Here is a 14,055-nt window from a genome sequence, read left to right as displayed (position 1 = left end):
AGTTCGCTGCTGAAAGGGACATTAAACTCAAAATCAACTTAACTCTTCTTAGATTTAACATTAGTACAAGAAAAGTCAATTTCATATCACACAATATAACAGAATTTCAAATAGTTTTCAAGTTACATAACCAGGTGTCTTTCCCCTTCTTCCAAGATGGATATTTGGTGAAATTTATTATCCCTTCTATTGTATAATATATTGATAGTCTTCAATTACTAAAAGATACTAATATACATTTTCTTCTATTAATATCAAAATTAAAATTATACGAAATCAGGTAATACTAGTTTAAAATATGAATATACTGGTATTAGCATATTCTCAAAGGATTAATATATAAATTCTGATAAACTGGCTTTTGGAGGAGGACAAGGACATCGTGGTCCACAGAACATTCTGACTAATAACAATAGTCCCTACTTCAAAGAAGTTTAAAATGAAATGAAATCTTTCAGTTTAACGTCCCACGTTTATGCCTTTTAGGCTAAAGGAGATTGATAATTAATGCAAGTGAATAATGATGGAAAAACTGATGGAATGAGAAGATGGGAGCAAACGGGAGTACCTCGAGAAAACTCAGATACAATGTTGCCCACCACAAACTAACTTGGCTGCAGATTGGAACCAGGGATCCTACGCACCAGAAGTAAGTGCTATGCCATTGTGCCCCCTTCGGAAAAGTTTGAGAAGACTGCTTTAAACAATTGAAATAAGGATGCAACCTACCGTCTCCCCTGTGCACTGGCTCCTAGAATAGTCCCTAAAGAAACAGTTGATAACAACCTGGTTCAGAGTTCACGTCCTGTTCATGTGCAAACTCATAACAATAGAAAATAAGTGATACAACATGGATAGTGTCAGTGGTTCGGAAATCAATGTTTGTTTTTTCTTTTGCTCACATGTATGCATATATACGTCTGGCAAGCTGATGATTCCATAAGTATTCGAAAACACATATATAAAAAAGAAAAAATTACCTTAAACGAATTCTTATTTATTGAAAAAAATGAAATGAAATCTGAGTTTTACGTCCCACGCTTATGCCGGTTAGACTAAAGGAGACGGTGATGATGAGTAATGAATGACATGGTGGAATGAAGAGAGTGGGAAGAAACGGGAGGACCCCGAGAAAACCCACGCACACGGTGTTTGTCCACCACAAAGTTCACTTGGCGGGGGCTGGGATCGAACCCAGGACCCCAAGCACTAGAGGTGAACGCTCTACCACTGAGCCACCGCGGCCCTCCTATTTATTGAATATATATATATATATATATATATATAAATTCCCACTTGATAAAGCACGAATGCTTGAGCGAACAACACTACACACACACTTCAGAAATATGAAACACTTAGTGAAACAAAGAAGAAACAAACACAAGATATATCATGGTAAATGAAAGAACTTAGAATATAGTCCTTATGATTATTCTTCTTATCACAATGCACCAATACACTGTTCATTTCGATTCGGGCTTTCACTGTAGAACAGGGGCAGTAAGTATGGTGGTAAAACACCAATTTTCAGCGAGGTCTTTGTTACTTCAAGAACGACGCACTTTATAAAATTATAAAGAATACATTTTGTTCACTTCTTCTATTGTACGTTGTGGTTGTAGTCGTACAAATTTATTTAATACTTAATCGAAGCCATATATGAACTAGAATACCAGTAAGTTCATTCCAAGGAAGCTTTCACGTGCTTTCCTTCGTAGAAGCTAAGCGCGAACTACTTGCTTCTATCAACGTCCGGAAAAATCCCTACAGAATGTCTTTGGTTGGCTTTGTCTTTCACGATTTCCTATGGAAAATTCACAAGATTTATATTCATAATCAATACAAATATGATATATTGAGTAGTTCTGGCAACACGTCTTTTAGTCCCGTGGGTAACTGAGACCTCAGTATTGAGACAGTGTTGCAGACCAACATTAGGAATTCAATCTATAACTAACGGATATCTCACATGTTAGTCCAATATAAAACAGTTTAATAAAATGAACATAGATTAGCAATCGTGGAGATTGGCAATTCTGTCTGCAATTCACACAGATTACATGCACAGTTCTCACCGTAGTTGAGATAATAAAGCGTTAGTGTGGCGACCGTTGCACCTGGCCTGCCAATCTAACAATTTTGTATTTAAAAAGGTTTCCAAGCGTTCATAATCATTTATATGAAAATACACAAAATAGTCTTAGTGGCCAAAATCATGAGTTGGTAGCTTCACTCAAGAAAAGATAAAAAGTTTGGTTCTCCGAAGTACTGTAATAATTAAATAAACATTTAGTTTAATAAAGAGCAGTTTCTTTGTATTATTGACGGCGTCAGTCTGTCTGAAAGACATCTGTATGCAAAGAAAAGAAATAGTTTCTCACCTGCTATAAAGCGTTCAGAGCAAAGCAAAAACTTGAATTATTATTTTTTTTCTTTTACTTCCGGATAAAATATTAATTTGGGATGATGATTTAAAGTCGACGAGAATATACAGTTTGTCCAATAAATGAGTCGTTATGGCCGACCTGATGGTCATAAGGAGAATAAACGAAAACAATGAGAGATAACTAAAGGCTTTCAAAATGTGACCGTGGAAAATTACGGAGAAACGAGCAATATTACAAATAATTAGAAAGACAAAAAGAAGCTGGTTAGATCACTGTTCGAATGTTTTAATTGGAATGTTTCGTTTTGAAGCCCCTTAAACTTTAGTCACGCGTCATCACTATTTAAAAATAACTACGTGCAATTAAAACTTATCTTTCAAGATGGCACTTGCAGCTAACTGTTGAAATTATAACTGTCACCAGGTTATATTAGTAATTTTTGTGGACACACTGTATATTTTGGAAAGACAGAAACCATTCTTTGATTTAAACTTTTATTTTTGCGACGCAAATAATTTCTTTTCTTTGATGGGAACTGCTAATAACTCGATTTCTCTCCCACGAATTAGAACAATAGAGTATTTCATCGTTCACCAATGTGAAACGTTGTTTCACGGTAAGAAGATTTTAGTGAGTAACAAAGACCACATTCATTTGGTGAGTTATATGCGTGAGAAATGTATTTCGTCTATCTGGATACTTCACTGTTTCTTTCTTACTCATTATATGATTGCATGGAACTAAATTAAGTGCTTTCTTCAATTATTTATGGTAATGCTAGCATGACAGGTGCGACCTAGCAGGACCGTCGCCAAGTAATATTGTTCAGCCAGTTTTTATCTTGAAGTTCTCACGATCGAAGTACTGTAGTCTTCTTTTACATTGTGACCAGTGAACTGTGAATTAACGCAAATTCTTTCAACATTTAATTTGCATATTCATACAGGTGGTTTAACCTGATCACATTTTAAAATGAACTGCCAACATTGACCAGCTGATCAACCCGTCTCGTATCTGGAGCACCTCAACTCTTAAGTTTTCTCCCTGTGTCGATACAGCCAACACGTTCGTTTAATTCGCTACAGAATTACGCAAAGAGGCATAAGTCAAGTAGCTGCCCAAGGACTTACTCAGCGGCTAGCCCCCTGGTAAAGTCCCGGGTCCTTTGACCCATTTCGAATCAGTAACTTTTCGATTTTAATACCGTGCCGACAGATATTCGTTCCATGGATACACCACCTTGGTATTTTAGTGAATTCTCAGCGTAGGCGCAAGGACTTACGTCGTGGGATTACTTTCAGTGTTACCCCACAATACTAATTCCAATGTGCATTATTTAACAGTGTGAGAAAAGTACTTGCGGTGATCCCCAAAATATAATACTTCATTCATATGTCTATATAAGTGATATAATTTTAAAGGGCTATCATATCGTGAAATGTTAAGTGTCTACATCCATATCAGTGTTTAGTGTTGTGATTGTTTTTCTTATATATATATATATATATTACACATAGTGCATTTAATAAATAAGCATAGTATTATTTCATTTAATGTGTTTTCGTTGCATGTGTGAATGATATTTTTGTGTGTCGTGGTCTGAGCGATCGTCTGGATGTCCGTGAGGGTTTCGAGACGAGAAATCCAAACCTTTCGGTGCTTTATGCTTATTTCATTGTTGAGATCGGAGAGTGATCCGGGAAAAGTTCTGTAATCCCTTTCTGGAAATGTTATTTAAAGCCTTAACCAGATAAGTTCAGATCTCTTGAAAATATTCGTTAATGGGACGTCAGGAACAAATCCGGAAAGCGGTTACAAAATCATCGGGAAATTTTCGTTCCATTTCTGAGAAATGTATAAAAATGGACAGTTGATTTACAATTATCACTTTATTGTCAACATTTTACGCACCTCTAAACTCAGATCTATTGCTGACGGTTTTTCTGAAGGACTTTGAACAGGGCTATCCAATAAATCATCACTTGATCCAACTTCGTCAGAAGAATTTACTGCATTTCCTGCACGCCTTCCTTTACGTGGTGGAGCCTAGGAAATATATAAATAAATATTCTAACAAATAAAATAACAACTTATTCAACTAAACTAAATATTCAAAGAGAAGTAAATAATGAGTTACACCGGCCCAAAATAGGTACACCCCTACATTGATCAAATATAACATTCTAGCTTATAGTTTTTTTTTTTTGCTTCGGCTGTTCCGAGCTTATATAAGTAAAAAGGCATTAAGAACAAATAATAAAGAAACTATATCTACCTGATGGATAACAATAAGAAATAATATAAAAAGCAATGAGTTGATCAGTACGGGACAATATACCTACTTTTGGGTCACCCCGTATTTTTAAGAAAGAAACGTACCTAGCTGTTTAGAAGACTATGAATTGTAATATGTTGTTACGTGTAAGTTGTCTCGGATATTATTCGCAGTTACTTGAGAGGTATTTTCATAGTTCCGGGGAGGGGGATTATACGCCGGCCCACCAACTGAAATCATCACTGGGTATGTGAAAGAAAAAGTATAACAGATATTGGGCAGTATCTGCAGCAAAAAATGTGAATTTTTAACTTGCGCATAAATTTGATCCCATATCCTTAATTTGTGATCAAACCTTACTTTAATGACTCTCGCACTATTATTTCATTAATATTTTACATACCTAGTGTAGCACTTACTTGGAGTGACCTTGTCGTATATCTGGTACGGCCAGCGAAGAACACAACATGTTCAAAGAACTATTTAGTATGAAGTGTAGAGGTAATGTTCAAAGAAACATAAATAAATTCGCGTGACGTTGGCAAGTGGTATTATTATGTTTATACCAGTCTGCAGTCGCTGCGACTTGACTGAATATAAGGTCGTTGAAATAACAATAGATATAGGTGGAAACAACATACTCACATTACTTCAAGATCATGGAATGTTTCCTCTGGGTACATGGAGTGGCAAAGAAGCAATTTTCTTAAAAGGAATGAGTTTTGTCGACAAAGGGTACAAACCATTGCAAAAAGAAGATTTCCTCTTCCATTTTCAATTGTACTTTCTTCGGTAGAGCAAAGCTCAATTATTTTGTGGTAACACGGCTAGAGGCTTATTCCTGCTTAAACAGTTGTCCAAGTATCAATGGACTCTTGGTAACGCGTCAAAAGCTTGTGTTGATTAGTTTAACTTCTGCAGTGGAGTTTGCGTTTACTAGTGCTCAGACGTCTCTACTCAGGTCCAGGATAATATTTCAGATAGATAAATCTAAATTCGTGACGCGCAAAAATCACTGCGAGAGACTGATCGAAGATGCATGAGTTTTGAGGAAATTGAGATAGGATAACATAAAGTATTCATAAGTGTAGTGCCGAATCGTTCAGCTGAAGTCCTGGTTTCAGTTCTTCAGCAATGAGTTAATCTTTTCAAGTGTGTAACCGTCTTAAGACGCTGATTCGGAGTGAAATGGCGTCTTGCAGCAGGAATTTCGAACCTCTTTGTGAGGAAGGAGCAGTGAAAGTAAAAACACTACAGACATGATAATTGAAAATAAATGCCATACAACTGCATCATATGTATGCTATAATTATCACAAAACAAAAAACTTCATTTTTTTAAAAACAAACGATAATTGATTTTTTTGCGAGATAACGCCCATCTTGCAGTTCGACTTGTACTATGTTATTACACACTTAAGGGGTTAAGCCTTGTACAACTTTTCACACTGCCTGCTGAAAGTCTTGTGATAGGTTTAATGGGGCAGGATCTGAGCACTTCACACTGAATCATTCCCTGAATTTCGTAGCTCTAGTGATAGCTATCATGAAAATTTTTGAGGAAACATGCAATGTTTTGTACATGGAACTGCCTGTAAAAGCCTGTCAGATTTTGACAGGCATTATACAGGCGCCTGTTTCGGCGAAAACACATGTAAAGAAAATATTACAGGCACATTGTCTTCAGGTGTTACATATGTAGAAAAAGTATTAAACTTCTGTTGGAAATTTTGCACGGAAACACGTGTTGTGCAGAGCCTGTACATTAAAATAAGAACATGCAATGTACACGTAGTCACTTACATGCAAATAAATGGAGGGAATATGTGCATGTAAAGTACCTTGAATAAATTGTTGATAACATTCGCAATACAATAAGAATGAAAAATACTTACTGTGCCTGTTTATTAACATAAGAAGAAAAGTGCCTGTTTATTAATATGTAATATACATGTGTGACATTCGCATTACATGTAAATACGATGTATCAGCGTGTAGCATAGAAAACGCATGATGTAGAATATGTTATTTTACATTTATCATTTTCGTGTACATGCGAAGTGTATAACTCCCCTACGTGCAATGTACAGGGAGACGGGAACATGCAATGATCATGATTACCAATAAATGGATTAAACAGATACGTGTGGTGAACAAGGTGGATTGGAGCTAAACATTATAGGCATAGGAGACATGCAATATTCAGGCACAAGTTTCCAATTCACAGGTTAGAGCCCAGCACGGCATGGTTGTTTTCTGTCTTTATTACAGCTAAATGGAAAGGGGGACCTGAGTTCTAGAATCTTGCCTTAAATTTTTATGAGAACAACGGATTACTGAATATAAGTGAAACTTGAAGCTTTATGAGAACCGGTTCCAGTTACTGTTTTAGTCTAACTTAAGTCTTATCGGGTAACCTAACCTAACAATTCTTAATTTTTAACTGCTTTTTTGTATACTTGAAACTGGAGGGGCACCTTTAAACTTAAGCCCGAAACTAAGTCAGGCAAGTCTTTACTTCGACCATTTCATTCATTTCTTCGATTCAGTGATTTGATCTTTTGGTTCCAGTTTTGAGAGCTTACCTGTTCCCCTAACTTGGCTGCTGGTATTAAGTCATATTTCTTTGTTTGTATGGGGAATTATGGTATGACGTTATCTTGTGTCACCATCTTTAATATTTCATGTGATTAGTTGTGGGTGCAGGTCATTCGTTTCTAAGTTCTTACTATGATCGTGGTGTCAGTGTCAAATGCGACGGTTTTTTTTTTCCGATAAAGGAATGGTATGATATTTAAATTTATATAGACTGTCGAAATTAGTGCTGATATTGATACTTATAGATTTTGTTGCACTGTGAAATTATTGCACCTTAAGAGGAATTGCAGTGTTTGTTAAAAAGAGCAGAAGTAATGTATTGGCAGTCTTATTAGTGGATCTAGGTAGGAAGTACTTACGATTTTTTTTACTTTGTTTCATGTTTGTGTCTGGAGTTACGAAGTATGAGAATATTATTCATGAATGATCACTTGGCCCTGTATTAACACGGACTGCTGGAAAGGTTACTCGTCGTTAGATAGTGGTCAGTGGAAGCATTTGACTGTAAACCATTCTTACAACTTTGCTGACGTTGTAAGTGGGCACATATGCAAACTATTCAGAATTTTTGGTGTCATTTGAAGGGATGGGTGTCAGAAGAGATTATGCTGCAGTTTGGAAGTAATCTATGGAATAGAAAATTTTGTTCCGGCTACAGCACTGGGCAAAAGTATTATTTATGAGGCATGCTGAGGAATTATACACGCAGCACTGAAATATCCGGCATTTACTTTTTATTATTTTTTCCGTAGTTGTAAAATAGGATATAGTATACGACAGTGCCTCGTTACTTCCCGAGGACGCACGAAGTGCAGTCTTTTACAGATTATTCACTGAACATCTAGGAACTTAAAAATGGGGTAAAAAAGCGAGTGTCGTTCACTTTTGTGGTGGTACGAATATAAAGAACAACGTATGTATTTCACTTTTGGGATCGTACAACTTGTTTATTTTGATGCACGGTGAACTCTCTTCAACTGTTTGAGAGTTGTATGCAGTAGTAACAGGTCTACCGTGATTGATTACCGGTTTTTGAAGGGTTGTTTCGTGAAGGTTTGGGCTCATTCCGTAGAGGTTTTTATGAGCTCGCGGTTTTTTTTTTTTTTTTGTTTGTTTGTTTGTTTTTGTTTTTTGATATAGTATACGAGAGTGCCTCATCATTTAGCGAGGACTTACGAAGTGCAGTCTTTTAAGGATTATTCATTGAGGATATAGGAACTTGAAAATGAGGTAAAAATGCGACTTTCATTTAATTACTGAGTAATATAAAATAAAATGTACGTCGGTTTGCGTTGTGTTTTATGGTATGCGAAGAATAATAATGTGCCCTTGTACGTAGTGTATGAGTATATGTGGGGGATTTGAAACACATATCGCATGTCACGTGCACGTGGATGCTTCTTACTACTTCTAAATGTAATAAAATCATTTTTATACGTAGTGCAACAGTAGGAAGTATCCACGCGCACAGATCATGAGGCATTGTTGTATACTATTACCTTTTTTTTTCTTTCGCTTATTGGTAATTTGCATTTTCGGGATTTTCTTGCGGGCCGTATAACGTCCTGCAGTTCTAGACAGAGGTTCCGCCTACATGGGGGTGCCATTTTTTTTTTTTTTTTTTTTTTTGGTTCTGCCTATATTGACGGAGCTTGTGCTTTGTGTTCTGCAGGTGGCAGTACGGTAGGAAGAAGATGAAAATGGTGATATTTGTACGTGTAAGTAAGTAAAGTGCGTGGATCGTGAAGTAAATGTGCGATCTTAATCTTTTTTTATATTTGTGCTTTAAAATCTTGTATTGCAGATCTTGTATTGGAGATAATAAGTGATTTTTTGTGTTGATTGATAGTTTAATGTATTAAAATTTCAGCACGTTGGCGGTAAGCACTTCTATGTTGCTCAGTAGGTCATTGTAGGCATTAACTTTTCCAGACCTTTATATTTCGTGATTAACAATAATATAGCCCTTGTACTTCGGGCTATATGTGCGCTTTTTCGCTTGGTACTCCCTCCCTAATTTTTATTGCATTCTTAAAATGGCCCTTGTACTTACAGATGTTCTTCTAAGAATGTTTTTTATATGGTATGCGAAGAATAATAATGTGCCCTTGTACATTTTGTATGAGTATATGTGGGGCATTTGAAACACATATCGCATGTCACGTGCACGTGGATGCTTCTTACTGTTGCACTATGTATAAAAATGATTTTATTACATGTAGAAGTAGTAATAGAACACGCAAGAGACCCAGATCATGTTGTATTCACACTTCATATTGGAGTGTGAATACAACATGATCTGGGTCTCTTGCGTGTTCTATTACCACTTCTACATGTAATAAAATCATTTTCATACGTAGTGCAACAGTAGGAAGTATGCACGTGCACTGGACATAATGAGGTCCTCTTGTATACTATTACCCTTTATGAATTAGTTGATTGAAGGATTCAATTGAACGAAATGGTCAAAATAAGGGTTTGCCCTAAGGCAATCTAAGCCTTCACATGCTGGACATACTGTGGAGCACACAGGTACATATAATGTAATTGCATGTATGCCAAAATAGGCACTTCAGCTTGCTCCCAAGTACAGACGGAGTATTTCTGGATGTTTGTCATTGACAAGGATTCATTGACGTCAGTTCTAAAATCCACTGAATTGTATTCTGCTACGATATGAAAAGGGATTTACTCCAACGATGATAGTGAGTCGATGTAAGGAGAAGTTTCTTTCTAAAGAGTTCACAAATGTAATTATAAATACCTTCCGTCCAGTTGGTGAAAAGTCAAGTTCATCATCCCAGCTCATTTCCTCTCCTGCAATTTTAGACTTTCACACTAAAATAACACAAACAAGATAGGTTTATGCCTCTATCTAAACATGAGAGAAAATACGCAATCTATACGACAATTACAGATGTAAGCATTATATATAAACTGTTTACATATAAACTGTAACCAAATTTCTGAACTTGAGTTGTGCACCTTCGTTCTTCTTCTGTTTTGTCTTGTCTTGTCGTAGACCATTATAGGTCAAATAGGTAGGTGCACTAGCTCTACAGTCATATGTGCTACGAATACAAAATTGCCTTATGTGTACCTCACAGAAACAAAATTGAATAAAATACAGGACACAATTGGGAAGGAAGGACATGATCGGGAAAAAGGTCAAAGTCAGGAAAAGGTCAAAATCGGGAAAGAAGTTCAGACAGTGAAAGAGGGCTGAAAGCCAGGTTGAACAGGACAAAAGTTAGAGGAAAGTGGGAAGTGTAAAATTAAAAAAGAACAAACAGTATAAAAAAGAAGGTGATGTATGTACGTGTAAATATAAAAGAAAATGTAAGTGTAGTGTAGATAGGAAATCCCACTCCACTCTCTTCCTCACAGAGCACCACAACACACGAGGCAGTCGCCGTTACGGTCACTCTCGAACCCTTGTTTTCTTTCCAATTTCTTCGTCGTGTTCTTCTTTTAGTTTAGCGCTCAAGCAAGGGATAACGGTGGAAGGATTATAGTGTATAAACGCACAATAAATGAAATAATACGTTTTATATAGTAAAGTATTAAAAGTTTGTAGTAGAAAAATATAGGATGAAAAACGTTACTAACCGAACGCCGTGACAAGAATGCACTTCGGGATCTAACTTTACAGATAAATAAAATGATCTTTTAATAAAAGGAAAGGCACTTATACGGTCGCAGCTATAGAGCCATGTGGACAATATCACCGAAATTGTATTGTTTAATACTTATTATGAAAATAATAATTGATTAAAAGTTCGTAGTAAAACTGCAAAGGAAAGAAAAGTAAGAAAAATTAATGGTTCGAATGAACTGATTCTCTTATTACGAACAGTATGACACAGCTATAAAATACACTGCTCTGCATGCATTCCGATGTTTTCAAACAAATAACATTTTCTGAACTGGATTTTTATACTGATTTCAAATGTGTAATCAGTTTTTTCTATCACGCCTGGTTTCTTAGAATTGGACATAATCAAAAATCAAGGTTTAGTGGAAAAACTACTTATGTCCATGGGATAAACTACTAGAAAACTTAAATATATTCTAGTAATTGCCAGAAGTTTGACATTCATTTTACGATAGGCGAATATTGCGACGTCTTGAATTTAATCTGGGACTACTTTCTCTTGGTATAGGAAAAGAGAACATGAAATTATTATTATTATTATTATTATTATTATTATTATTATTATTATTATTATTATTATTATTATTATTATTATTATTATTATTATTATTTTGCTAAACATGGTTCAGTGGTTTACTGCCGTGACATACCAGTACTTATAGGATGGTTTGATGTGGCTTACAATGCTTTTGAGCTGATTGGAGACTTTTTATCGATTCATCAAAATCAAGTTTGAAAGGCGTCTTAGGCGAGCTATACACTACGAGATCAATCCTAGGAAATATCGTAGGATTTATCTTCGGAAAAATGTTATGACATACCTTTAGGAAATCCTACCCTTTTGTGCCATACACGTGAAGAGTTTTCCTGTCTGATCGAATGACGTTTATCAACTGTAGTTCTATTTAATAAAAGTACAAAGTTGAAGAATTATTATGCTAAGCACACTGCACATCCTACTGACATTTATTGTTAAATTTAATACATCTATAAAAAAAAGAAAGAAAGAGAAAAGAACAAAGGAAAAAACATAAAAGTCAGAAGGGTGCTGGTAATCTTTTAGCGCACCACATTTTAGAAGATTTACAAGTAAAATTTAATACTTTGCATGAAAAGACATATTTATAAATAACAATTTTTTTTGCAAACATCATAATTAAATACAAAACAATACACCTGTATTTTATGTTTACAGCTGTAGGGTTACTAGTGTAAAATCATTATAAATGTTTTAACGACGGATAAAATAGGTGAGAGACAATATTTAGCAGAGAGTCCAACTAATTTTTCTAAGAAATGTTACAACTTCGGTAGTTTCTATTCACATTAGTTTAGTGTAGGTTGGTTCAGGTTAGTTACGGTTATGTTACGTTAGATTATATTGGTATATGGGTCCAGCACAATTTTCAAAAAGCGATAGAAATTCGCTTACTTCTATTAATATTAGGTTAGTTTAAGTTAGTTAATTTCATTAGGTCAGATTTGGTTAGGTTGTGTTAGGTCTAAGTACTTGCATCTTCCATTTCTCCTGTAAATTTTGTATGTGTTGCCTACTTCTGGACCCCTTCTGCTAAACATTTACCTAAGTGAGTGCATATGAAAGATGACCGGTGATACTAATTTCCACCACCGGTGTATTTCTGTATAGTTTACAGAAGCTATAATTTATGTTTACAAGTGGAGCGCTACTACCACGATACCATGACAAATGCTACTCAAACTCGTACCATTGCCCAAACCCACTCGTTTTCACTACATTCAGTGATGCGCCTGCTTTCTTCGCTCGCACCCACTCGCTGACGCTCCGGCCCCCGCTTCGCCTTGCAATAAGTCGGTTCGATAGCATTCGTACTTTCCAGAAACCACCTAACACAATTTGGTTTGCGTTTCTTGAACTATAGTTTTTATACTATATATCCGGCCCCGTACTTGTACGCAAATCGTAAAAGAATTGTAGTTTATCAACAATTGCTTTTCATAGTCTCCTTAAGGGATTTTATCTATGCTATGTAAGATATTTTCATGTCGGTCAACGCAAATCGTTTAGGAAACAGTGACAAATTATAATTTTTCAACAATTATTTCGAGCGGTACATCTAAAGTAAACCTGCACGATTAGAAGATACCTCATCAGTTGTGTTTTCACTTGTTTTGTTTTCACTTTCTCTCACCTGATGTCGCTTAAATCAATATCTTACGAATTTTCTTTCCGAAATAGAGCGTGCTCTAAACAAGAGAAATCTCATAGGATCGTTCAGTACACAGGAAATGACATGCGATTTGATGTCATACACGTTAAGATTTTGACTCTAGGACAAATCGTAAGAGATTTCCTAGGATCTATCCTATAATGTATAGCGGGCCTTACTTCACAATGGCAATATCGTTAGGTCTATTCCTGTTGCACATTCTATTCATATGAAAGAGACATTGAAAATGTTGTGTTTGCTAGATTGTGTGAACTACAAAGAACACCGATGGCTTCTGTGTGGCGATTTTAAAGTGATAGACCTCCTGCTGGAACTTCAATCAGGCTACACTAAATATTCTTGTTATTTCTGCGAATGGGACGGTATGCAAAGGGTGAACATTGGGTTAGGAAAGAATGACCATCCAGAAAATCTCTGTCACCTAGCGTGAAGAATGTTGAACATGAACTACCCGTGGAACGTTCAAGAATTTTACTCCCTCCCCTATATATATAGTTAGGCATATGACACAGTTCGTGCTCTAAGTAAGTATGGTAAGTGTTTTAAGTACATATGCAAGGTATTTAGTGTAATGAGCATCGAAAACCTTACAGATGGTATATTTACTGGTCCACAGATAATAAAATTTCTTAATGATCCACTTTTTGAGAATACCATGACCCAAATGGAGACGAAAGTACGGCAAAACTTCATGAATGTTATGAAGAACTTCATTTGTAATACAAGACGTCCTGATTACAAACATATTCTAGAAGAGTTGCTGCAAGATCTTAGAAATCTTGGGTGTAATATGAATGACATACTAAACTTTTTACATGCACAGTTCGAAAATTTCCCATACAATCTTGATGTCTATAGTGAATGACACCGTGAACGCTTACACCAGGACTTAAAGGATATTGAAAATAGGTATCAAGGTGGTTGAACC

The 14,055-nt window shown here is 35.8% G+C and overlaps 1 protein-coding gene across 1 annotated transcript in view; it reads right to left on the bottom strand.

Annotated features, from left to right (window-relative positions):
- Window positions 1–10,266, bottom strand: part of IFT43 (intraflagellar transport 43) — a 44,723-nt gene extending 34,457 nt beyond the window's left edge. Inside the window, exons 1-2 of the mRNA XM_081758614.1 lie at window positions 10,027–10,266; window positions 4,302–4,436 (exon numbers count right to left, since the gene is read on the bottom strand). Of these exons, the coding sequence (XP_081614740.1) occupies window positions 4,302–4,436; window positions 10,027–10,071 (180 nt within the window). The 5' untranslated portion in view covers window positions 10,072–10,266. The remainder of the gene's footprint in view (window positions 1–4,301; window positions 4,437–10,026) is intronic.
- Window positions 10,267–14,055: the final 3,789 nt, after the last annotated feature.

Source organism: Thermobia domestica, chromosome 5 (assembly GCF_964235325.1).
Source record: "Thermobia domestica chromosome 5, izTheDome1.hap1.1, whole genome shotgun sequence".
Classification (NCBI taxonomy): Eukaryota; Metazoa; Arthropoda; class Insecta; order Zygentoma; family Lepismatidae; genus Thermobia; species Thermobia domestica.
The sequence above is the reverse complement of the archived record's forward strand: the minus strand, read 5'-3'. Positions and strand labels throughout refer to the sequence as shown.